General features: G+C 43.4%; 2 protein-coding genes across 5 annotated transcripts in view; one reads left to right on the forward strand and one right to left on the reverse strand.

Moving 5' to 3' along the window:
• Positions 1–1077: 1077 nt before the first annotated feature.
• Positions 1078–19071, reverse strand: EIF3B (eukaryotic translation initiation factor 3 subunit B). Its single transcript, XM_065644698.1, has 19 exons — positions 18515–19071; positions 14560–14752; positions 13147–13266; positions 12999–13056; positions 12240–12368; positions 11078–11235; positions 10022–10153; positions 9842–9908; positions 9227–9273; positions 8205–8415; positions 7580–7652; positions 6985–7107; positions 6393–6471; positions 5393–5531; positions 4605–4730; positions 4017–4094; positions 3396–3504; positions 2752–2869; positions 1078–1658 (listed from the first exon to the last, which is right to left on the reverse strand). Exons 1-18 carry the CDS (start codon positions 18990–18992, stop codon positions 2766–2768), a joined length of 2424 nt encoding a protein of 807 aa, XP_065500770.1. The 5' UTR covers positions 18993–19071; the 3' UTR covers positions 1078–1658; positions 2752–2765.
• A 518-nt stretch (positions 19072–19589) lies between these two features.
• Positions 19590–26199, forward strand: part of SNX8 (sorting nexin 8) — a 28206-nt gene continuing 21596 nt past the window's right edge. Inside the window, exons 1-2 of one of the 4 annotated variants that reach the window (XM_065644606.1) lie at positions 19590–19709; positions 21841–21920. Coding sequence is in view for 2 of the 4 variants with exons in the window: in XM_065644602.1 (XP_065500674.1) it covers positions 24052–24100 (49 nt within the window). In the remaining 2 variants the exon portion in view is untranslated. The other 3 variants (XM_065644604.1, XM_065644602.1, XM_065644603.1) reach the window with 3 other exon arrangements.

The following is a 26199-nucleotide window of genomic DNA, read 5'->3' on the forward strand; positions in this document are numbered from 1 at the left end:
CCAAGCCCAAATTGGTTCTTTATGTGCAAATCTGTCTGCACACACCCTTGCTGAGCGGGCCACAGCCTTCATTTTCTGCCCTCCAGGATGCCAGATTTCTTCTCTCCTTTGTCTCTTGAGATCAAACATGTGGCACAACCAGGTACAGGGGTCCACGCTCCACCAAACGTTGAGCAAGCAGCACCCTGGCCCCTCCAGCCTTGCACAAGAACTGACAACAGTCATGGAGAGAGTCAGGAAAGAGTTTGCTCCCTCCCTGAGTGAAGTGCAAACGTCCATCTCATTGTCACTTCACGCCCAGTGGCATTTCGTGGCCCTTACGTTCAGGAAGGCAATCTTCAGCGAGTGCTGAACATATGAGCTGTCTCTTGGCTGCCTCCAGCTGAGCGGGGCTACCCTGTGCCCAAGGGGTACGTTCTGTGTTCTGCCGCAGACCTGTCAGACTCTGCTGGGTAAGCCAGCTCAGGGTTTACAAAGAGCCGGACTGTTCAGGTTGGCAATTCCACTGCCGGTCCAGGAGAAGAGAGAGGAACATCCTCATCCTCCTCTGCCCCTCAAAGGGCACGCAGCAGGCCCATCTCTCTCACTGCTCTGACAATATCCAAGAAAGAATTTCTGCTCACCAATACAACGAAGTTGCTCCAGCAGCTTTAAGTGCACATTTCCCCTCTGAGCACAGATGGCTTTAGAAACAAAACGAGGTACTGTAAGACGGAGCGTAAGGCATGTGTATACAGAGCACTTCCCTCAAAGTTTGTGATGTTCACTACTAAGACTTAAGACTAATCCAGTAATTCCTGAGGCTACTATCAGTTTGCAAATAGTTGAAGAAATCCCCTCAATTTTCTAGTCACTCCACTATAGTGAACAGGTCAACGTGTCAGATTAATGAGCCGTACCATCACTGTAAAAAAACATCACAACACAAAACCAGAAGAGCCATGAGGAACTGAGATTAATAAAGAGTCGAAGGAACCATATACTCAATATAGCAAACACACTCCTACTAATGTGGGTACGTTTGATTTTCATCATTCAGGGAAAGATTCCCTACAAACAACGCGTAGCCAGCCTGGATTTAGTATAGGTCTGCTTTTATTTCCATATTCAGCTCTTTAGAGGGAGACATCCTTTCACAATCTGAAAGGAGGAGGATATAGCCCACTGTAGTGCTGCTTCAGCACACTAAAACACATCATACGAAAAATGGTTCTGTTGACTTTTGCCCAAACAAAATGAACATCTGTCCATGCACTCGGGACATAGAAATAGTCCTGAAACAGAAACATCGTGCGTGTGTGTAAGACAGAGTTGCACTGATGAATCTCACCTCACTGGCAACAGTCAAAAACTGCCAGTTGGTAAGTACTGCGCAGGAGTCAGGAAGTAAATACTGGTAGTAGTGGATTAAAAAGCAAAAAAAAAAAAAAAAAAAAAAAAAAAATCAAACCCTACAGAATAAAAATTTAAAAGCAGCGCCTTTCCAGTATCCCACTGCAGCAGGCAGCAAGACTTCAAGGCACTACAATGTGTCAGGAACAGAGAAAATCTGGTGCATCCACCCTTCCAGAGTGCAAGAATATGGATTAAAAATTCCAAAGTTTATGTAGGCTTTCTGAAAATGAACGAACTTCTTTTCGGCACAAGATGTGGTGGTGCTGCAAAAAAAGAAAAAAAAAAAAAAAAAAAAAGAGGTGAGTTAGTTACTGTGCTTTTATACAAACAGCTCAACCACCTGTTCTTAAACTGTCCATACACTAAGCAGCTGCTCACCTTCTTCCTTCCATAAAAGGATCTCCCATGTATGGGACACAGATAAGCCAGATCCGGATATAGTCAAAGGGGTATCAAAGCTATTAAATTTTTCTACAGTTCCAGGAGATATACTGCTCATTTCACTTGAGCTCCTTAATTATCTGGAGGCTTAAGAGCTGTGGGGTGGCTTACAGCTGCAAGGGGCACACTTCCAGTCTCCCTCTTCCTTAAGTGAAGTCTTAAACATGACAGAGCAGGAACCCATTCCAGGTTTTAAGTCCTGTCTAAGTCTCTTCACTATCAAAACACCTTTTCCTTTGTCAATACGTCAAGCTCCCTAAATGACGTTTCCTACAACAGGGGCTGCAAGCAGCCTCTCTTTTCAACATACATATACATACTATGAATTCACAAAAAGGAACTGGGAAAAGCACTGGATTAAATAAAAGAATTCAGCAACAAGCAGTGACAGTCAGTACACAATCTACTACTACCTGAATTCTACCCAACATTTCTAGAAAATAACAGCAAAGTTCACATGGATATTTAAACATCTACTTAAAGTTTTACCAGCCCACAGTCAACTTGCTGTATAATTGTTAGTACAGTATTTAAACTCTGTCCAGTCTTGAACTAACATGCAGTTCTTCCAAAAGGAAAAATGTCGATCTTGTACTAACTACAATTCCTCCTACTGACAGAACTTACGGTTTCCAATACACTGTATTTAGAAGTTGACCCTGACACTGTTGTGTCTTGGATCACTCTGGCAAAACAGGACATGCGCAATATTCTGCTCAGTACAACTCATAAATCTCACTATCTCTGATTACTTTTAAAAAACACTTTTGTTCTCTCTATCCACAGAGAAAACAAACCACTTCAGAGAACACATTTGCTCACGCAACGCACCTAACCTTCTCGAGCAAATTACTGAATCTATAGCAATAGCTGACCGAAAGTTTCTCTATGCTGAGAGGAAGTGTGCTGTCTTACCACAGTTTTATCAATTACTCTGGTTCTGCAAGGGTAATAATTTCTTCATTGATAAAAAATTCAACTGTCTCCTCCTCCCAGTCATCGACATTGCTGTCCAGCTCGTCTGTGTCTACCCCTGCAATGGAGGAAACATTAACACTGAATGCATCAAACAAGGCAGCAGTAGAAAGATTTGATGGGCCTGGCAGAAACAGTCCTTAAACCAGCAGTGAAATAAGAACTATTTGGTGCTTTAAATCATAACAAGTACATGTTAAATTCACTAAATGACAACCAAGGCACTACTGTTCCCACCACAGGACTTTTGTGGATTTTCTGGTTAAAAGCAACACCCAAATCTCTTCGCAGTCTTATCCCAAGGTCAAGCCAATGCTTGCCTTGAAGCATAAAGTAGTGAGGTAAAACACAGATACCAAAATCTGGCAGCCAGCAATATCTGAGCTTTCTCCTATTAAAAAAAAAAAAATCCCTGTTGCAACTGAGGAAAAAAAGCATTAATAACCCTCAGAGGAAAGGGGATTATATTTGGCAGGAAATGGAGAGAGAGAAGTAGTGGATGAATCACCAGAACAGAGTAGTTATTTGGTAAGATGCAGCAATTATCCAGCAGCAAGTCTTTCCAAGTACGCTGTGTGGCTCACCTCCTCGGAGCTCTAAACGCTCGTTCCTCTGCTCCATGTACAACTCTTGTGCCATCTTGCGGTACTTTCTGAACTCTTCCATCATTGTACGTCTCCTTTCCACCAGCTCCTACAGAGGCAGGAAGAGGCTGTTAAACCTCCAATCAATCAAATTCACATGCAATGCATTTGTTATAGCAAGTCAAACGTTTTCTTGTGAACATACTTTCTACTGACTTAAAAGAAAAAAGATATTTCTCTTATGTAATCAAAAAGCTGTTTTGGTGAGGGTGGTTTGTTTGGTTTTTTGTTTTGTTTTTGTTTTTTGTTTGTTTGTTTTGGGTCTGGTTTTGGTTTTTTTTTTTAAACATGCTTTTCTTAATTTAAAGACTGGCTAATGCAGCAACTCACTAAGAACTCCAAAATTTTACCACCTTTGCTTAATGAGCCTCTCCAGATTCATTACTGTTTAACCTGACAGTTTAGTAGCATCTGTCTGAACTACCTTTTGGAACTAACTTTAACCATCTGGATTCAAATGAACACAGAAATTTAAAGAAATTCAATGTACATATCACCATTACAATCTAACTAAGACCAGGTTAGAAGAGTTTCATCTACATTATTCCAAAAGTGTCTTGCCTTTGAAGCTTTGGACTGGCTCAGACGATCCTTCTGCTCAAATATCTTGGAGTATTTCTTCAGGTCCTTCTTAATTTGCTGTAAAACAGGGAACTTTATTTCAACTAGGATATCAGACTAGCAGTCACAACCATCATATTCTGTAAGAATTCCTTCAGTAGGCCTAAGCAGGCTATGCATTTTTTAAAAACATCTCTCTTCTAGGCAATTTCCCTTTGCTATAATTTATTTTTTGTTCTTCCTGGCTTACAGATCACGTAAATGTTTCTATACACATGCAATTAGTGAAATCTGGACAGCTACATTCAATCTTGTTATTCTTTATACCCTGTCACAGTACCTTAACTGTAAGAACAACTGTTAACCACTTCTATTCTAAGCTTAAAGAACAGTTAATGGTTACAGTCATTCCCAGAAGTGAGGTCGCCTAGAGCAGTATGTTGGGTTTTTTTTTTCCACAAATTTGGAGTGAAAGGCAGTTGTGTAACTCTGTAACAGTTCAAGCCTCATCCTCAAGAAGAGGGACTAAAGCAAATATGCTTATCCACCAAATCAACGTCGGCAGAAAGAGTTGGTGGCATACACTACCTTTATCTGATCCTCACTGAGCAAGGTCGCTGGTCGTGGTCTCCAAAGAAGCTGACAGAACCTGTCTTTATTGTTTTTCTGAAGCAGACGGCCTTGGAAGGTCCATAACCAATATGCATTGTCCACCTGGAAGAACAGTGCACCATCTCAGTCAAGATAAGCTATAACTTAAGACATAGAGTGGACACTACAGTGTTAAGGGTCTTTTTTATAATATTAGTACCATTAATCAACAGAATCATGGTGATCTTTTCATCAGCACCTTCCTTGCACCAGTCAAATTCCTCAGCAAAATATTTGTTCCACTGAAGCTTTGCAAGAAGTTATGTTCTGGAGGATCAGAACAGTTTGAAACTAGGCCAGCCCTCCTATCATATTCTTAAGTCTCAGATTCTATACTTGTACAGGACAGTATTACAGTGCAGTGGCTGGAACCATGCAAAAGTAATGACAAGCAGAATAAATTGTGCTCTTCTGCGTGGACCACAAGGAGTCAAGTTTCAAACCACTGAAGACATAATTAAAATTCAGAAAAAGGACACTCAGTTTGCATTCATGAACTTCCCTTCCAGAACTTATTTTGCACAACCAGTGAAGCTAAAGGCCCAAATAAATGCTGATGGTCAGAAATGTATAAACGTATAAAACTATGGTGCAGGTTTTGAGTCATATGACCAGTGACAGGTGTCCATTTTCTCTTCCTAACCAATATGCCTTTCCAATACCTCTGGAAGAGAAAGAAAAAAACCCAAAAAAACCCACAAAACCAAACCAGAAAGTGTTGGTACCTTGTGGCTCCACCAAGACACAGAAGTCACAATGTATCTGCCGGTAGGATCCCATTCCACATCTGAAGCTGTATAGTGTTCAGCAATATTCATCATGGTGCAGTCAGATGTATCAACAAATGCTAAGGCACCATTCATGCTGCAAAGACAAAACAAGACAGATTATTTTACACACTAATACAGCCTGTTTTTAAAAAAAGCCTTTCACAAGCTGCATGTTTACAACTCCTCCCTATAAGGATAAATTTTCACAGCAACCAAGAGATAGGCTCATACCAGTCTCTGTGGCTAGAAAGCAGTGTGATGAATAAAAACAAGAATCCAAGTAAGAATGTCACTTTTGTTTCTGTGTTCAGTGACCCTTAACCCATTTTATTTCTGTTCTTAAAGTCCCAGTGAAAACATACTATAGGCAAGTTACAGCCAAAGTTTAACAATCATATGCTTAGACATATTTAAATAGTGAAGACAAGACTAATGAAAAAAAAAATAGATTTCCAAGATGAAAAGCAGCACTTCTCTGAAAGCATGTAAAGGCAAATACTACTCCACTGGTTAATAAACGTCATTTTCACTCGCTCTAATGTGAAACTTTCCTGATAACGCTTTCACAAAACAGCTTTGCCATTGAGAGGTATGCCCCATGACAAGGCACAAGGCTACAACAACAAATGCATTTTGACAGCCACATGCACAATGTAAACTGGATTAGTTGAGAGTCAGTATTCAAGTTCATCAGCTGAAAAGTATTTCTAAATATCCACTTTTCTGTTGAAAAAAAGGATTCTTCATTTCGTGTGGGAAAAACAGCAAATAAAAGTTACAAACAACTAAGCTACAGCATTAAACTGCATCTCTGCTCTTCCTTTGCTTTTGCAAAGCTGTATCAGGATTATACAGCAATGCAACATTCATGAAGATACCAAACACTTCTTGATGAGATACTCCAGTCTTTTTCCTCCTTAAAACAATTGTGTTCAGTAACCTGCACAATACTCACCTTCTGAGGCCAGCCAGCACTACGAATTGCCCTTGAGGACTCCAGAATATCGTGTTTGCTTGCTGCTTGTCAAACGTTTCTGGAAAGAAACAAGAGTAACTCAGAAAAATATCTCAATTCAATGCCATCAATGAGCTTACAAGCAGTGAATACCATCCGTTCCTCAGAAGACATATCTGAACCCTGCACGCAAGTGCTAACAACGGCCCTTAGCTCTACGCTTCTAAAAACAAAACCCTGTAGCACCAAACACCCAAACTAGCAGAAGGAAGAGAAGCAGATCAGAAGACTCCAATGCCCAGCTTGGGACTAAATTTTATCTGAAGCGATCCAAGCCTGTGCTATCACCTCACGTGAACTTCCCAAGGTCAAAAAATTACCCTGGCTTGTAGGCCTTTTACTGCCAGACCCTGGACAGATTTTCAAAGTGAAAACAGCTGTCACCAAAAAGTTGGATTTCTAGAACACAATGTTAGGCATAGCACCTATTGCCATTCTTTCCACCTCAAACAGCCAGTTTTGTGTTTACTGCACCTACTGCCATGCAAAATGCTTAGCATTTGCAGTTTTCACTTGTTTTTCAGTCACTTACTTATGAGTTCTATTTTTCCATTGTTTTTAACATGGTAAAAGGAAACTGAAATTCGTGGAGTTTCTCCATGCAACACAGCAAACTTGCTCCCATTTGGCTCCCAAGCAAAGGCTATGATGCTTTCTGTAAAAAAAGAGAGGGGTCAAAACTCTGTCAAAAGACAATACGAAGCTCTGATCTCAAGCAGTTACCAAAGAAAACCAAGACACTGAAGAGAAGGAACCCATCAGTTAATAGACTTTGCCATATAGACAACACAGGTTGACAGGGCAAATGCAGGGAGTTATGGGAAATGTTTCAGTCAAACAATAACGAATCTTCCATCTTCTACAAAATACACTCATTATCAGCCCTTCCATCTTCATTAATAACAGATCTTCAGTTCTGTTATTTTTCAAGTCAGTTCCAAGCATGAGTAGCACCAAAAGTTTTGATTTCTCATTTTTACGAGATACCCTGCGACAAATACTGTTGCTCCTATTAAAAGGAGTTAACTTCCTAATTACATCACAAGTTGACAAAAATTTCTAAAAAGCCCGCAAGTGTCTACTCAAAAAAAGTTAAAGATAAGAAGTAAGGAAATACTTGGCATTACCTTTCATTTCCACCACATCCACTGGCACCTGTTTCTCTCTCATTCGGAATATTTCAAAGTTGGTCACTACTCCCTGTAAAGGCCAAGATTAGCTCATTATCCAGCACAGAAGCAGTAGAGCAAATAATTGTATCACTAGGCATAGAAGGACAACTACATAATTAGCCTGTCAGGATGCAAGATGAGAGACAAGAGTCAAGGTTTCTTTAATGAGAGCAGATAAATACAGTATGCCTCATTACTGAGCACATTCTAACTTTTCCTGTTCTGATAAAGAATAACTGAAGAATTGGGAAAAAAAGCATTTTTTTCAGGCTGTTATGAAATTTAATTAAGACAGATAAATGTATGGCACATTGTGCAGCACGACAACCACTTAACAGTGAGTAGGGAAAGGTGAGGCATGTAGCTCTCACCCAAGCCCAAGATGCCACTGAAGTTGAAGCAAACCCTGGATGAAAATATTACATAGATTTTGCTCTCCACACGTCTCAAATTCAAATGGAAAAATAGCTTTGATGTGATATAATTTACACTGTCTACACCAAAAGACGGCACTGTAAGAAAATGAGGTGTCAGCATGAGATAGAACTAAATGTTATGAACGTAATCAGAATTCACGTACCTGTGTGCCCTTGGGAGTCCTGTCTACCTTCACACACAGGTAATCCCCGTTCTTCTGCCAGTGGAGTTTACAATCTACGACATTGAACAAATTCCGCACACGAATTTCTTGTCTAGAAGGCAGCTGCATCAAAGTCACTCTTGCGGGGATGTCTTTGTCCTCAGGCACCCAGAAAGCAATTATGTTACCACCTGGAGACCAAGAGAAGTCTCTACAGGAAGAAGGTTAAAAATACACCATTTTAATTTTCAGTTAGAGATACTACAAGCAGGAACAATTTTCATCATTGTATCTAAACATTGCAGACAAATATCAACTCAATAAACACAGATACAAGCAACTGAGGACAATTTAATAACCCTACACATATCATACCAAACCAGATTTTTAAGCTGCTATTTAAACTCACTATATGACTGAGGTTATCAAAACAGTACATTTCACTAAGAAGAAGGGGTTACACCCAGTGTAACCACCACAGATCTAAGAAACCGGCTGCTTAAACCAATGAGCAAAAAAAAAAAAATCCTATGAAGTTACACTGGAGACAGTCTTATTGCATCGAGGTGCATTTCTTATTGCTTTACAGAGAGACACCTCAAAAACTCTCACAGGACTCAGTGTCTATTGGGCAAACACTCACAAACCCAAACCCGTTCCTTGCCAGCTGGCAGTTCACAGCACACTGTCCTAAGCCAGAGAACAAATCTTGTTGGGGAGATATTCCTTAATAAACTGCATTCCAGTTTGGTTTTGTAGACAAGGAATGAGACTCCCAAACTCAAGCCTGGATTAAGCAGTACCACAAAGAGGATTTCAAAGCACAGGAGCTGTTCAGTTGCAGCCATCAGTAAATGGAGAATTTTCCATTCCTTTTTGCCAGTTTGTCGGATTTGAAACCACTTCAGCATATAAGGCCATTTGCTCTGGTCAGTCTAAAGTTCTCTCTCACCATAACAAAGCCTCAGACATAAAGATTCCAACTAAAGAAAGCAGTTATCCTTACAAAGGAATAGACTCACCTTATCCCAGTGATTTTCAAGCTTTTTTTGTCCAACAAACCCATAGACTAAAAGAGAAAGGTGTGAATTTTCAAGTTAGTAACATTCTTAGATTTACACATGCACCTTCTAGTCTTATTGTTAGAGCACACAAACTAGGAAATTGTGTAGTTTTCAGAGATCCTGTATCCCTATTTTTGTTATGAACATATGCATATCACAATTACAAAAAAAAATGCTGTACAGAATTAATGAGTACAGCAGCCTGAATTATAATTAAAAGGCAAACCAGACTAGATTAGGCTGCAATTTATACTGAGTTTTGGGTACTTGGGCACTCAACTGCTACTGAGAGCTGGGAGGCACCATTTAACCTTGATCCTATTGACTCTTGTAAGTAGTATATTGAGCTGTCTGGTCCTTCTAGAAGTGTGGTGTGAAATTTACAGTCAGATTTAGCTAAAGTTTTTTGCTCAGGAAAGAATAAGACAAGGGCAAATTAATTTCTCACCTTTTAAGCCCAGCTCTACAGGGTATTATTGAAATGTATCCTTTAAAACAGATACCATGGGAAAGACTGACATTGTAATGCAAGAAGCATTATGTAAAAAAAAAATAAAGACGACAGGAACTTACAGGTGTTTCATAGATGCTGAGGGTATCTGAAGTCATTCGAGCAAAGAATTTACCATCATGACTCCATCTAAACAAAGACAAATTAAAAAAAAAAAAAAAGAAAATTAGATAGGAACTGGTTCTTTATTAAATGAAGTTTGGGACTACTTCTCTCCGCTCTAATTTTGATTCTCAACCTACTTAAAAATAGGCCAGTGAGCGGAGTTTTCGCAGTGGAACCCTCGCTTCTTTTGCCCAGTCAGAATATCCCAGATGATAATGGCCTGAGGGTCATCCTGTGTGTCCATCAAAGGGCTGAAGGTCACTAAATACCTACAAAAGAAATAATCGATTTCACTACTGAAACTTCATCTAATATGTTACTACAAGCAAGCTTTCATCCAAATACTATTTAAATACAATGCTCTTTCAAATAGCAGTTTCTCCAATGGAATTTTTTGGAGAGGAGGGAAAAATAAGAACAGTATAAGCAGGAAGAAAGCTTCCAAGACACAGTATTTCCCTGGCATCCTGCTGGCTGAAAGACTGTAGATTTATCTGCAAGTCTTCTTCCCATATTGAGGTCACAAGAGAGGGAACTCAGCAAATACGCTGTTACCTACTGTATCATTTTACCACACAAACATCATTGGCTTTAAACTAAATATAAATCCATTGACCTTGGCTAACCTGAACTATAGGTATGCTAGACTTCTCCATTTAAGAATATTCTGTCTTTAATACAATAAAACATAGAGCCTTATTGCTTCCAAATACGTTCCTTGAAAACTAGCAAAACAAGCTGCATCTCAGTCTTGAAATTGTTGTAGCTTTCTTAAACAACTCTTTAACATTACAGAAATCTTAAGTAATTAATTTCGGTGCTACCGATTTGGAGGATGCTACTCAACTGATACTTCTCAGAGAATTAGAAATCTAACACTGTAGATATCCCACCCAATTAAAGAGGAAAAATATGGTCTTCTCCCTTGGGATAACAACATCTTTGAGGAAACTTCTCAGCTCAGTTTTGTAGATCGATTACTCCAGATTATGTTAAGTATCTTTCCTGAAATCAAAGAAAAGTCAAGCAGAATTTCACTCATTCTAAGACAGATTTATGCATGAAAAGGAGTACTTCTAAAGGCAAAGGAGAACAGAAGACCCCCACCAAATGAGATTTGAAAGCACAGCAGCCAGAATGTGTGTCCTTCATGGTTTTGATCTCTTAGCACAAACCAGTGTCATACTCCGTACCTTTCACAGGGTGAGAAGTCAATAAGCTGCACTCCCTGGTGACTAAACCTTTGAATCTGCTTGAACTTCTCTCCGCCCCAAAGCGCAATGCCTCTCTGGTGGAACGTAGCCAAGTAGGTACCTTTTGGGGACCAACGCACATAGGTTTCTGTCCACCGCTGGGTTTAAAATAAAAAAAAATATAGGCAAAGGTTTATTTTCATGCTGGATTCCTAAAGGCGAAAGAATTAACATGTAGCTTGTAGCATCACATTTTGCAAATCCATTGCTAAGCAAAGATCTCAGAAGCAGTGATACCTTGGACTAGTTGTGGAGTTTAATTGCATGCACAGTACTTATTCTTCAGGTTGAAAACTGTTATTTGAGACCTTTTCAATTTACTGATGATCACCAAAAACATCTTGCAGGTACAGTGACAACTTTTGTATAGTAACAATTAAACCTACTGAACAGGCTTGGGTTTCCTTGTTGTCTTTCAGCCCTGGTAAGAACATATTCTCCTCAGAAGGGTATTTCAAATTCCTTAACAACAATACAGCTCCTGACCTTCAGCTAAAATAGAAAGGTTTCAACAATATAGACCATGATGATGAGCAAAATCACTCATCATCCCAGAGCCAACTTCCTTCTACTGTAACGCACAATGGTTATTGAAAAAAAGGCTTCTGGGTACCAACAGCTCTCAGCAAGTCAACTGCCTGCAGGAGGCAGACACATTAACTCTCCCTTTACATGCTATTACCAAACCAGCTATTCCTCTTTAGCACCTTTGCGGTCAGCAAAAAAAACGAGAAGTCATCAGAAGCAGCATACTTAAGCACATACTCAGCTCTAATGAATAGTACTCCTCAAACTCTGACTTTGTATTTTCAGGTCTTTCTGAATCACCTATAATATAGAGATGAAGGAAACTAATAGGCATCATGGAGCAGTTAAAAAAAGAACACCACAGACAAGTTAACTCCACATTTGCTTCACCTGAGCAGCTAAGTCTAATTCTAAAGGATGTAGTTTCATCACTACTCTTCAAAAGGAAGAAAATAGGTATTCCAGCAATGGGGGAAAAAGTGTCTTTTTTTTTAAAAATGAAAAACCTGAAATGTCACAAAATGAATGAGACTGACAGTGTATCTGCAATGTACAGCACTTCCAGGACACTCACTGCTCTGTCCTCAATTTGAACAGGTTCCTTGATATCATTCCAAAAAATGGAAGTCCGGTCTCCTGACTCAAAGATCACACTGTACTGATCCCTACAATCAGGATCTTCCAACCAGTATCGGAGATTCCCCTAAGGAAAACAGAAGCAAAAAGACTATTAGTGAGTCAAAGGCTAAGATGACAAGTTCCCCAAATCACGATCTACCTGGCAGGTGGAAGCCGGTCTTACATAGAGTGTGCAACTTTGGAGTCCTACAACTGCAAACAAGTTTTTAAAGTGAAATTAAATAATTCGAACTACTGGTTACTGGAGGCTAAGAGAACAGATCATAAAAAGGTGGACCGTCAAGGCGGTTTGACGATGTCTAACATTTCTTGCCTAAATTACTTAAGGAATTTTTTGGTGGTTTTGGGTTTTGTCGTTGTTTTTTTACAAAGCTAGCGGTAACAAACACAGAAGAGTGCCTCGAACATTTAAGTATATAAGAATATGCTTTCAAAATTCTGTTTTTAAATTACCTGTGCAAAAATCACTGTTTGCTCAAGTTTTACTCTATGTGTAACTACTAAGCAGAACCACTAAATTCTTCCTGTCACTTCACAACAGTGAGAATGAAGGAACAGGAGCACAAGATCACAACTGCTACTTATAACCACACACCTAACACATCGTTTGTATTTTCATATGAACACTCCAGCAATGAAGTAATCATTTTATGTTAGGCTGAATATTCTTTCCACGTTTCCATAAAATCCTTACCAAATCCTTAAAAGGCTGTTTCTCAGGGATTTCCCATTCATCACTGATTGTCATGTACCTGAAAGAGCAATTTGATTGGTTACACTCTGTGCAGGCACTCTTGATTAGAATCCCCAAATCTACAGATACACACAATAGCTGCACTCACTTATCGAAGTCTGTGAAAAGGTTGACTCTGAAAGTGTGCTGCTTATCCAGTTTGTATCCATCGGCATTCTTCACAGCATCCACTGCATGAGACGGAGACATGTACTCCAGAAAGATGTACCTACAATGAAGGACGATGAAAGCAGGAAGTCGTCACTGACCACGTAACAGGCTCATCAAAAAAAAAAGAGCAATACAATAAAGAAAAAGAAACAACGAAGATGAACTAAGAACTCAGTATGGAGCATCTACACAATAATTTCTTGTCTTGCCCCTAACCGATTAGGGTCAAAAGCAATTAATCCTCATCTTGGCCACAGGCAAACATATACACTTTTTACCTGTATGGGCTTGAATCAAACTGATATCCTCTCTGTAAATGGGCTAGAAGGAATGAATGCAAGTTCAGTGCAACACAGAACGAGAGCTGGTAACAGGCAAGTTAAGTTTGCAGCTCTTCCCAGCTCAATGACAGATCATGTTTAGAAATTGTAAACCCTGCTCTCATAGGCATCTCAAAGCATCACTCTTGTTTTTCAATTACATTTAATATAATTCGGCTTCCGTCTTATCACTAATACAATCTAGCTTGTAGCCCAGCAGACTTAAAATTAACAGTATTCTGAAGACTGTCAGAGACTGCCTTAAAGAGAGGCATGAACACAGGGAAAGAATAAATTTCTCATGCTGACTTTACAGAACCAATCTCTCCATCCCACAAAATCCACTATTTATACTTTCTAAACTATAGATTCCTCTTAAACTCATGAACATATGCTACTCCAACCATAGTAACAAGATTCAGTAAAACCTCATGTTTATCAGATTGATTTTTGCCTGGTTTCTCTCCCTAAAACTCTTTCCCTTGCCCTCTCCCTTTGGGCTTGATCATTTCTGGTTCCAGATGCTGCAATAAATCAGGAACAGGGATCAGAAGTTGGCAAAGGGGAAAAGGGTCCTGGGAAGGGCTCAATGAACTGAAAGAAGTTGGAATCACTAACGTAAGCATAAGCACTTGCAGGTAGACAGAATATTGACAGTCCATTTTGCAATCAACTGCACATCCACTGTTACTAAGATTTTAACTAAAATAGACCTTTAACCTATTTATTAGCCATGACAAAAAATTAACAAAACCCCCCTCATTTAGTACCGCACAGAAACTTGTCTTCCAAACCCAGCTAAAATGTTTCTATAATTAATCCCCCCACACGCTGTAGCTTAATGAGCTATTAAGCTTCTCAGCTCCCTCAGGTACTTCTGTTTGTCACTGAGACTAAATGTCAGGATTGTACAGAATAATGTAAAAGAAAGACCATGGCTATGAGGTCATCATAAAAATTCATCATAAAGTATTGGCACTAATAATCTAGGGTAAATCAGAGCAGTGTTTCAATGCTATTTCATGACTTACCCTTTCGTCTTCCCATCTGCTTCTGGATAAAACTCATTGATAATTTTACCAAACTTGGAAAATATTTTGTGGATGACATTCTTCAGTTTCTCAAGTCTGTCTGGTCCAACCTGGGGAACATTATCGACGACGATTACAGAGTCAATTCCATCTGCTTCCTGCGGCTGATCTTTCAGTATATCACCAAGTAATTCTGCAAAGACATAGCACACAAGAAACTAAGACACCAGGCTACATCATTAAGGGAGAATGCAGAAAGATGAAAAGAATAGTAAGAGAACAGGAAGACTTCAAATTTCAGGAGATTTCAAGAATCCCATAAGAAACTTGGTATTGAAGGAACATTCTATCAGAGAAACAACTGAAGTGAATACACAACACTTCAACAGTACTTCCTTGCTAAGAGGTGTGATTACGCAGTTCCTTGACAAACTTGAAGGAGCTAAATCTTGAACTTTCTTAAAGAAATACCTTACATTGAGGGCATCAACACTTGCACTATAGCTTGTTTCAGGAGTCAAAACTGGCTCACAAAGTCCTCAAAACTGATGACAGAGCAGATAAATAAGAGATTTACTACCTGAGCTCTGATTAGTAGCCTTGCTCAAATTATAATTGGGTGACTTTGATAAAAAGAAATGTAACGTGTACCCCTCTTCCAAATTACATGAGTTTCAGCATAATTCAAAACTATCTGCCATACTGGAAGCTCTGCATGTCTTAGCATCACTATAATTATGTTTGAGAACTCACGCTCCATCTAAACCTTTAATTAAACACGAAAATGAAGGTCTAAGACAAGACGCTTAAAGCCATATTTAAGCACGCAGCAAGCGAAGACAAGCAACACACCTTTTCACACTCTGGATATTCTTCAACCATACTAATTCACTTTTCCTATACTATCTTACAAATTTTGAGATTACTTGCTGTTGGGTTGGTTTGTTCAGTCCCTGTACTGTCAGCTCCAAGCTTCTTTCTACTGGGAAGAGATTGCTTACAATATTATTGAAGTTTCCTTTACACACAAGAGATGTGAAGCCTTCCATTGATTCAAGGCAATATGCTTCACAAAAGTTTATGCATAAACGGATGCTATGACCACCAAGAATATGCATCCCAAAAACTGGGATAAGAAAAAGTCAAGCACAGGAAGACTTCATAAAAACACAGAGTTAAAACCAGATATTCAGACAGCACAAAACCATACAGATCACTGTATCACAAAACTCAAGAGGAAAACAGAGGCACCAGTCTCAAATAAGAACAATCACAGACGATGGCAACTTCAAGAGCACTATCTGGAACAAACAGGTAGGTAAAGAAGAAGAAAAATGGAACATACAGCAAAACCCTGACTGCTTTCAAAAGTACAGCAGTGGCTATTGGGAATCATTCCATAGACAAATTCCAACACACAAAGTGCTTTAAGTTACAAAGGAAGGTATTTTGAACCAGCTTCCCCTCTTTCTTTAGCTTTTTGCTACAAAGTTGAAAGCTGACTCAAGCTGTTACTACAGATCCAGAAGAGAAGAACACAGAGGACTGCAGGCAAGTTCACTTCCCAGTATATGCTGGATCTTAAGATATTCTTTCAGGATTAGGCCATCCTCCAGGTAGCTGATAATACACTGAAATTGTGGGTAGGTAATCACTGGCCTAGGATTTCGGACACATGCAGTGAAGTATCTGCTGTGCCTAAAAAAGTGGTAAGGATTGAAAGGAGGAATTAAAAAATCTGGTATTACAGTAAAATAACACATACATTTCTTATTTACCCTATAGTCCCATATTTTAGATTTTCCCTGCGTATAAAATGAAAGCACGCCCCACAAGGACATTTCCACAGAAGCCTACAAGAAAAAAAAAAAACCAAAACCCACCAAACAAAAAAACCCCACGAAAGGGTATTTTTTTGCTCTATTAGTAATTTTTTCAGAACCACTTCTCACAAAAGACTTTGCAGGCCTACAGACAAACCAAGGAATGAATATGTAGACTAATGTGCAAGAACACAATACCCTGTATTGAATCAAAGCTGTAACAGATTAAAGACAAATAACTACATTGTACCCTTCCCTCTACCTTAAATTCAAAATGGTGAACAAAGGAATCTTCAAAGCATACGAAGCGGGTTTAGCAAGCCCTTACTCTACCCACACGAAAAGCGGGGTGTGGTGGGTACACAGCTATCTTCAGCTGGCAGGATTTTAAGGACCACTATGATTATCCGAACCAAAGCTTTGCTGCACACCCCTTCACTTGCTCAAACCTGGATCAGCTGTTCTGCCGTGCCAACACCGCTCTAGAAAGAAAAGATGAAGCAACGCAACTGAGATGCTCCAATCCTAAAGCTGGTCTGGCTCAAAGGTGTTCCTGAAGATGAAATGTTAAAACAAGCATTGAAATACGGGCTGCTCTCCTTGGGCAACCACCAGGATAAGGTGAAAGGAATAAGGAAGCTCGAGAAGTAACACAGAGATAGAAAGCCAGACCAGCAAGTGACTAAACTTAAGAGCTATAATTCAGCCAGTAACATCATATTATTCATACAGCTGAGAAGTTAACCAAATTAATCCTCAACAATAGAATAGACAAGGATAGGAAATATGTCCAGTTTCTGAAGAAATGAAATGAATAATCCTACATGTAAACAAAGTATATCAAGCAAACACTTAACTAGACAAAAAGAATCCAACTACATGGTTGCAGACAATTGTGCCAAAGTCTCTTTAAGAAACAAACATAAAAGTTCAAAGACTATTAAATTGAGAATAACAAACTTTCTTAATCTAAGATATTTTTCTGCTGATTTGTTAAGCTAAACATCACTAAAAGGCACATACACCACCTGTATACCAACAATTGAAATAACTGATTGACTTACAATCACATGCTTTATGAAACATCTTTCCATTATTGATACGTGTAATATAAGACCCTATGACATGTAGGATACATGTACATAACACCCTACAATAGCACATATGCTATAACAAGTATTGGCAAAATAAGTTCTCCTGCTATTCAAGAACAGAGATGATTTATCTAGAAAGATTTATCTGAAAAATACTAAAACAGGGTTCTAATTCCTATATGCCAAAAATAGGTATTCCCTTGATGGGCTATGAAGTTACACAATGGCTTGGCCATTTCAAGACGGCCAATATCCAATACTTTTAAAAGAGCCTCAGTTTGAATTTTCAACTACCAAAAATATTTTTTCCATATTTTCTTGTCACAAAGCACCATTGTCACATATTCATGAACAGTAACTCTTCTCAAAGCCATACTGTCTATCTATGGATTTCACTCTGGGTGCGCGCAAAAAATAGAACCATGACATCTAGTTGGCAAGCATCTGGTCAACAAGTTAAAATTTTTGTTTTTACAGTTAAGTTCAACTAATGGAGACAAATGGAAAGCACACAAGCTGATGATTCTTCTTTGTGAGGGCAGCCCACAGATCAACACTCGAGGTTTAAGAGTAGATTTAAGAACAGCAATTAAGTGGTACTGTACAGTTCACAGATATAGCAAAAGCGCGTTAATTTAAGAGACACTGCTAGCATGAAGACGTGCAGTCGGTATTACGAGCAGCCCACTACCGCGCCGGAGCGGCCACCACGGCCCCCAGGGTTAGAGCCGCCTGCCAGCACGGGGACTCGGGGAGCGCTTCCCAGCAGAGATCCCGGTTCCCCACGCACCCACCCGGGACGGCGCGACCAGGCACCGCCCGTACACCAGGCACGGCCCAGACCCGGCTGCCCGCGCCCCCCGACTCGGCTCCGGGAGAACCGCACAGCTCCAGCCGCGGGCTCCCCAGCGCTGCTGGGCGGCGGGCAGGGCCGGGCTCCCCGGGGCTCTCCCGCCCGCCCGCGGCCCCTCCCTCCCTCCCTTTCCCCGGCCAGGCCCGGGCGCCGCCGCCCGCTCCCCGCCGCGGGCCCCCCCGCACCTTCGTCGCTGATGTCGTCCACGAAGTCCTCGGGGTCGCTGAAGGAAATCTCGTCCTCGGGCTCCGCCGGGGCGGCGGGCGCGGCCTCCCCGTTCTCCTGCGCCGCCCCGGGCTCGGCCTCCGCCGGCTGCTCGGGGTTGGCCTCCGCCGCTGCCTCAGCCTCGGGCTCGGCCTCAGCCGGCGAATCGGCCTCGGCCTCCGCCTTCTCGGGGCTTTCGCGGCCGGACAGCGGCTGGGGCGAGGGCGGCTGAGGCGGCGGCGGCTGCTCCGGCGCGGCGACGGGCTCCTCGGCGGCGGGCGGCGGCGGCTCGCGGGGCCCCGGCGGTGCCTCGGACTCGCCTTCTTCTTCCTGCCCCTCTCCCTCCTCCTGCTGCTGCTGCGGCGGCGGCTCCAGCGGCCCGTCCGTCTGCTCGGGCTCCTCCGCGGGCCCCTGCGCGTCGGGCGGCGCGGCCGCCGGGCTCTCCTCGGTGTCCTGCATGGGGGTCGCTGCGGGCCCGCGCCGGCCGCGCGCTCCCAGCTCGAGCGCGACGGGAAAGGAGCGGGGGAGGGGCGGGGAGGCTCCTACCGCCGGGCCATGTGCGCCAGACCCAGCGGGCCGCGCGCGGCGGCGCCTACCAACCGGCGCGGAGCGGGCGGGGGGGGTGCGGAAACTCCGCCCCGCCGCAGCTTGCGCCTACCGCCGCGCTGTCTCTCCTCTCCGCTCAGAGGCAGCTGCGGTCCTCCTTGTCGCCCGCTCCTCGCTCAGCCAGCAGCTGCTTTCTCCGCTTCCCACCCCACAGTAGCCGTGAGCTCCCCCCATTTCATGCCTCGCTGTGGTTGAGCCCAAGATGGCGCCTCTTTCCAGTCCGCTGAGGTGGGGTTGGGCCGAACCATTTTTCCGAAAAGCGGCAGGCTCTGTGACGTTTAACTGCGTTGATGTAGAGTGAAACCTTCCTGCGTTTTCGGCAGCTCAGTGTATTTCCCCGTCCAGCGCCAAGCGGAAGGCGACAGGACAACACACTGACTCGAAAACTGCCCCCCCTACAAACCTTCTGCCATGGGCTCGCCCGAAGGCTCGCGATGCCGTCGCGGGCGCTACCAAACTCGCACAGAAGGGGAGGCGCGCCGTGCTGCGCCGACACGGGCGCGTTTGTGTTCGGGCGCGGCCAGCACACGGGGTAACAGCCGCACCCCCTCACGGCGGTGGGGCAGCATGGTACGGTCCGACGGGAGCCGCCACATCAGCCCCGCGGGGGGCCCGGGCCGGTGACATGGCGGTTCGGGTGGCGGTGGGCGGGGGCAGCCGGGCCTGCGGGGCCTCAGGCGGCGGGAGCGGCTCGGTAGCTCACAGCGAGCCACGTCCAAGCCAGCTGGGGGGCAGATACGCCACGCCATCTCCAAGCGTCGGTAATGATCTCAGCAGGACCTACGTGGTTTTTAAATAACGTTTTCTGTGAGGTAAAAAGTGACGCCCGCCGGTCTCCTTCCCCTCTACTCTGCCCTGGTGAGGCCGCATCTGGAATATTGTGTCCAGTTCTGGGCCCCTCAGTTCAGGAAGGACAGGGAACTGCTGGAGAGAGTCCAGCGCAGCCACGAAGATGCTGAAGGGAGTGGAGCATCTCCCGTGTGAGGAAAGGCTGAGGAGCTGGGGCTCTGGAGCTTGGAGGAGACTGAGGGCTGACTCATTCATGGGGATCAATATGGAAAGGGGGAGTGTCAGGAGGATGGAGCCAGGCTCTGCTCGGTGACAACCAGTGATAGGACAAGGGGCAATGGGTACAAACTGGAACACAGGAGGTTCCACTTAAATATGAGAAGAAACTTCTCTCCGGTGAGGGTGCCAGAGCCTGGCCCAGGCTGCCCAGGGAGGTTGTGGAGTCTCCTTCTCTGCAGACATTCCAACCCGCCTGGACACCTTCCTGTGTATCCTCATCTGGGTGTTCCTGCTCCGGCGGGGGGATTGGACTGGATGAGCTTTCGAGATTTCTGGGATTCTGTGATCCGGCATCTCTGCTGTGACACTCCGGGTGGCAGGAGGAGCCTTCCAAGGGGGTGGTGAACCCAGCTGGACGTGGTTGGTGATCTTGGTTCCAGTGGTACAGGCAGGAGGGTGAGGATCCCTCTCTGGTGTTTCCCTGGGATCTGAAGTGTTACCTTTCATAGTCCTAACACCTTAGTATGAGTTTTAAACTGCTAAAACTCTCCCCTGCTGGCTACCAACCTGACCAACTTTCTGAGAGAGCCGACCTCTATCAATTAAACAAGTACCATCTGTCTCTGGCACCTCAGGCTGATGCAAAAATATGTGGAGTGTCATTTTTTCAGCATGTGTGCTAATATGATATGTTCCATAAAGGGAACTAGGGCTTTGTCTTGGATACCATCTTGAGGTTTTGGTGCCATTTTTAGAGGAAAAAAAGATCAGAACAGTTCTTCAGGAAGAACTCATCTGTGTTCGCTTCCAAGATTAACACTTGCATTTTGTGTAGGGTTTTTTTTTTAGCCCAGTGCTTTCAACCAACTCAGCAAAAACATACAGAATAAGAATGCCAGTGTAAAAAATTAATGACAAGAGCAGAACAGGTATTGTACTTAGTGTTTTAAATTTAGATATTTTCTTACATTGCAGTATCTTTCATGTTTTGACAAAACCTAGAGAGGAGGTGTTAAAGAAATTAAACCAAACCTCAATTCTGTAATTTGTCAGGTAGTCACAAGGTGGCATCCTAACTCCATTCAAATCCAGTTGGTGGAGCCTGGTGGTTCTGTATTTATGCCATGAGCAATGCTGCTGAGTGGAAATGATGACTTTGTGCAGTTGTGGTGTTTTTTCCCCTCTCGTTATATCATGGGAGTTGACCAGACTTTGACGTCCTGGTTCTCAGCAGCATCAACACGCTAAAGCGTGAAGAAAATGCTGTTACCTCTCCTGCCATCACAACCATCTATTTCTCCAAATGGGAGGGAGGACGTGCTGCGTTTCAATCTGGAGCCCCAGCTGGGTTCTCAAGATTACACGGCTTTTCCAGGAGCATGTGCGTGGTCTCTCTCCTCTGGGTTTCACCACCCTCGCAGTTGTCTGCATTGTTAGAATACACAATTTTTGCGTATTGCATTTTTTCCCATTTGCAAGCTAACTACTACTTTTACAACACTTTGGTTGAGCATGGAATCTAAATGCTGGATCCTCCTTTCCTATCTTTGCATGGTCTGCTGTTTGCACTTCCCCTTACTTTACAGCAACTTTTGATTTATCTTCCTTCCTTCCTAACCCCTTTTCCTTTCTTCTGTTGACATTTCCCTTCAGTCCCTGTGCTACCATCTCACTGCTATTCTTTCTCTTCCAGTCCTTGCTCAGCAATCTGACGGTGAGCGGAACAACTTTTAAAACCAGAGGTTTTGTCACTGGCAGCTGTAGCCTGTTCCTGTAAGTATTCCGCATGCAAAACTCCTCATCAATGGGAAATTTTGGGAAAGAAGTCCAGCAAGAGCGGCTTTTTGGGGCACAACTCTCAATGCCTTATAAATTTTACTGAGTGCAAGTGATCTGAAAAGAATGGAGCTGACACCACTGTTTCCTAAATGGAATTCTGAAAGAGCAAGCAAGCTCTTGTAGTCTGTACAAAATTTTATCTAATACCGATAGGACGTGCACAGAATGACAGGTTGAAAGGCCGAGGCCTCAGGTAGTCGCGTCCTTTTGCATCACATTTGTTACCTGGAACCTGCTGACACGTGCCTTTTCTTTCTCTAGCAATTCTGGTTTATTTATGCTATAGGTTTTCCAGAAGCTTTTGCTGCGTTTACAGCAAATATGGAAACATTCAATAACTTAAGCACGATCTTTTTGGCCCTGTTCAGAAATTATTTCTGCAATTGAGATATTTTTCACAGTGTTTTTCTTCAAGACTCCTCCTATGGGTTGCAAAAGCAATCTTCCGTTGAGAACGTCATATTTACACCAAATAAATAGTTATGCTATTAGCTTAAGTACGGGCCAATCAAAGATCTATAGCTAAATGAGAACATGTTGATTCCTCCATTCATTTTCTCCAAAATTGCTATATAGGCGAAAAATTGTGTAACGCTTCGTTTCCAGAAGTGCTGAGCCTGCAAAACTCTCCACTCGGCTGCTGTGTAAACATGATTTGAAGGGCCTCTCAGCTTAAATAATGCCGTGCTTTTTAAATTTCATACACAGCTTTAGTCCGTGCCCACGCTCGTGGGATCACGGCTGAAATAGCACTGAGGCGAGAGGCAGCAGGAAAGGGAGAATTGCTCAAGTCATTCACATCTTTGTAGCAGCATGAAAAGTTTCGAGGGAGAGCGTTACGGTCGTAATTACTTACATCTGAAATAATTCTCACTTTATAATTTTATGATTTAGTTCTCTATGCATATAGTGTAGATAGTTATTTATCTTCCCATGATTAATAAATATAAAGAACATGAATTAGTGAATGCATCCAATACTTTGGATATTAAAAACATAAAGCATTATGGCTTGTAGCACCTTAATCTGAAGGTCCAGAAGCTATACATATTTTTGTGTCTTGCTTGTTTGATGGTATTTTCAGGAAAACTACTGTACAAAACAGATGCCTTATTTTTCACCAGTGTCAACCATATAATTCCTGACTAATAAAGTACAGGAAGTGGGAAAAAAACCCACTAAAAATGAGAGGCATTTATACCTGAAATTCCTACTTTCATGCAGTTTCAGTTTCCAAATGCTCATATTTCTGTGCTTTCCTGAATAGGCTAATGTTCATTTCTACCATACTTACCTTTATTAGTGCGTTGCTTCTCGTGCACAGCATAAAATGCTACAATGACTTTTAACTTATCATGAAAAATATTTCATAAGACTCCAAATGCATCAAAATATCAAAAATATCGAGTATAGAAGACATCATTGACTAGAGGGCAGTGGAAATTAAATGCTGTGGAAAAAGAGAACTCAGTGAAAGAAAATGTATCAAAATTTTGTTGGAGTATCTCATCTAACTTGAAACACAAGGTACAGCCCCCCCCCGTCAATCACCACCTGACTGGAAGAACCATCTTATTATCACTACCAACAATTTATTTTTTGTAGTGTGCAATGAAGTTCATATTCCAAACAACCACCCTTTGGAAAAAAAAAGAGAAAAAGAAAAAAAAAGAATAAAGCTTGTGTTAAGCCCATGAGCCGATCACTTCTTTTTCGATGCTTTAAGATGTTTGAAAGGTTTGTTGTTAATCTCGAAGGGGTTTAGAAGGGCTCTGAGGGCTGGCTTTTTGCCTCTCTGAGCCCCTGCTTTGAGCCCACAGCACTGGAGCGTGTGTCGCCTCATCAGGGACATTATCTCGAAGTGCTGTCACAACCGATGGTATCTTCACACGTCCCCGACTCGGAGGGCCTGGCCGAACCCCCTCCCCGTACCGTGCCCGGCCGCTGGCCGTGCCCGCCCGGCCGCCCCACGCCCCGGCCCCGCGGGAGGCGGCCTCGCTCCGCCCGCGCTGACAGGCGGGCGCTGCGGAGGAAGGGGAGGGCGGCCGCCGGGCCCCGGCCTCACATGACTGCTGCCGCGATGGACGGCGAGCCGCCCGGGGGCACCGGCACAGGTACGGGGCGGCGGGTGCCCGCGGGCGGGGGGGGACAGCGCCGGCCGCTCCCCGGCTCCAGTGGCGCCGCCGCGGTAGCGCTTCCCTCCCGCTGGCGGCTCGGGGAGGGTGACGGGGTTCCTCGGGTGGGGTCGGGGCCGCTCCCCACGCCCAAACCTGAGCTAAAAAGGCGCCGCCATCCCCTTCTCCCCCCGGCCCGCGGAGGGGCTGCCCCGCCGCCAGGCTACGGCCGGTGCCCGTTTCGCGGTGTCCAGGGTTCCCTTCCCTTCTGCCCCGTGGTGATAAATAAGGGGGAGCGCTGGCGGGCGCCCCGGGGCGGTGGGGTTTGCCTCCCCGGCGGGCAGCGTTCGCCAGCCCGGAGTCCCGGTGCCCGCCGGTCGGTTTGGCCGGGAGCCCCTCTGCGGGTGTGCGAGCGGGGACGGGCCCCCGGAGAGGCGTCTCGCGGGTGTTGACACGAGGTTTGTTCATCTCCTTGTGGACTCAAGGGCACGTTAAAGCGTGCGGGGACAATTAACCGAAGCGGGGCAGTGACAGTGTCACAGCCCGGCCCGCACGGAGGCCACGTCTCCGTGCTGACCGCGCCAGGAGCGGATCCAGCGGGGAGAGGCGGCGGCGGCTCCGAGCGCTGGGGCCGCGGGATCGTGCGGCTGAATCTGAGATCGGGAAACTCGGAGCCAAATGCTGCCAGCACTTGTTGTGAAACGAGAAATGGAGGGAGCTCCTGGGTGGATTAAGAAAATAACGCGCTAGGCTCGTAACGGTTAAACTGGGGGAAACTTTTAGTGGGAAACGGGATAACGCAGTTCTCTAAAGTTCTGTGAAAGTGGCTAAAGTTTCATACTGGCAGTTGCTCTATGCATAATATTTTTTTTTTCTCTCTCTTTGGAAAGAAAAGCTAGTAGAGGTAAGTGGGAAGCTTTATGCAGGGAAAAACGGTTTGGTTGGATTATATTCAGGCTCCAAGTGAGAGTGTGCTTTTGATAGGCCTGTGATGCTCCTGATGCGGATAATGCTTATAAATAAATTATTTTGGAATATTTCTGTCCAGGACTGATGTAAGATATTGGGATATTGAACAGCAGCCTTTGTGGAAAAAAATGTCCTACTGTACCAAAGAGAGAGCTTGTTCAGGTACGTCTTTTATGGATTTACCATCTGCTTCAGGAGCCTTATAGAGATAAAAGTTCTCTCTGAGTGTTCTTGACCTGATTAACCTCTGTGCTGGTGATGATGCTTCGGTAACTGTCTGATCTACTCAGCCCTATTTAGAAAAACTTGGCTTTCTTTGACAACGCTCAGATTGTGAGCACCGAGAGAAGGTATCTAATGATCTTAGCAAAAGAAAATTATTGCTGCGAAAGCAGAAATGCTTTTATTTCTGGCATCGTGATGTGGGTTCAGTGATCTTGGAAGTTTAACACCCATATGTAACTTTTATGGAGATCAGCAGCTTGTCAGCGAATATTCTGGGAGAATCTAAATCTCCTGAGCAATGGGAGTCCTGAAAAGGACTGTCGATGTCCTGCTCTGACAGCACACTCAAATGCTGTCTCTTTTATTTTGCAGGGTTAAATGTACTTTAATGCCATCAAGAGAAAAAAAAATAGGAAAAGGATAGCGTTCAGTACATTAAAGTCAGTTGTTCAAAGTTGTTTGTACTGACTTTCTTTTTTTCTTTTGCTCCCATTTGATTTTATTTTTCAATGATGGCAGGGAACTAATCCAGGTGTGTTTGCTGGGGAGGGAGGGGGGTGTCTCGTTTTCTTGGGGTGGTAAATCTTTAACTGTGTGTGCAGCCTCCCAGGCAGGAGGGCTCGGTAGCGAGGGCTGTACCGGTTGCAGTCAGTAGAATTCGAACATAATCACTCTGATTTCCCCCACAATCTTGGAGTTTTAGTGGGTTGATGCAGGCTGATGGAGAGAAATGTAGTAGTTACAGACACGTGGAACCGGTATAAAGGGAGGGGAGCTTTGATTGCTTTTCAACAGAATTTGAGATGTGAATGAGCTTGTTCTAACTATAAAATATGTAAAAAGACCATCCAGAGACTGTAAGCACACCAGGTTTTGAGGTTTGGGTGCTAAGATCGCATTTTCTC

Source organism: Caloenas nicobarica, chromosome 14, assembly GCF_036013445.1.
Source record: "Caloenas nicobarica isolate bCalNic1 chromosome 14, bCalNic1.hap1, whole genome shotgun sequence".
NCBI classification, from domain to species: Eukaryota; Metazoa; Chordata; class Aves; order Columbiformes; family Columbidae; genus Caloenas; species Caloenas nicobarica.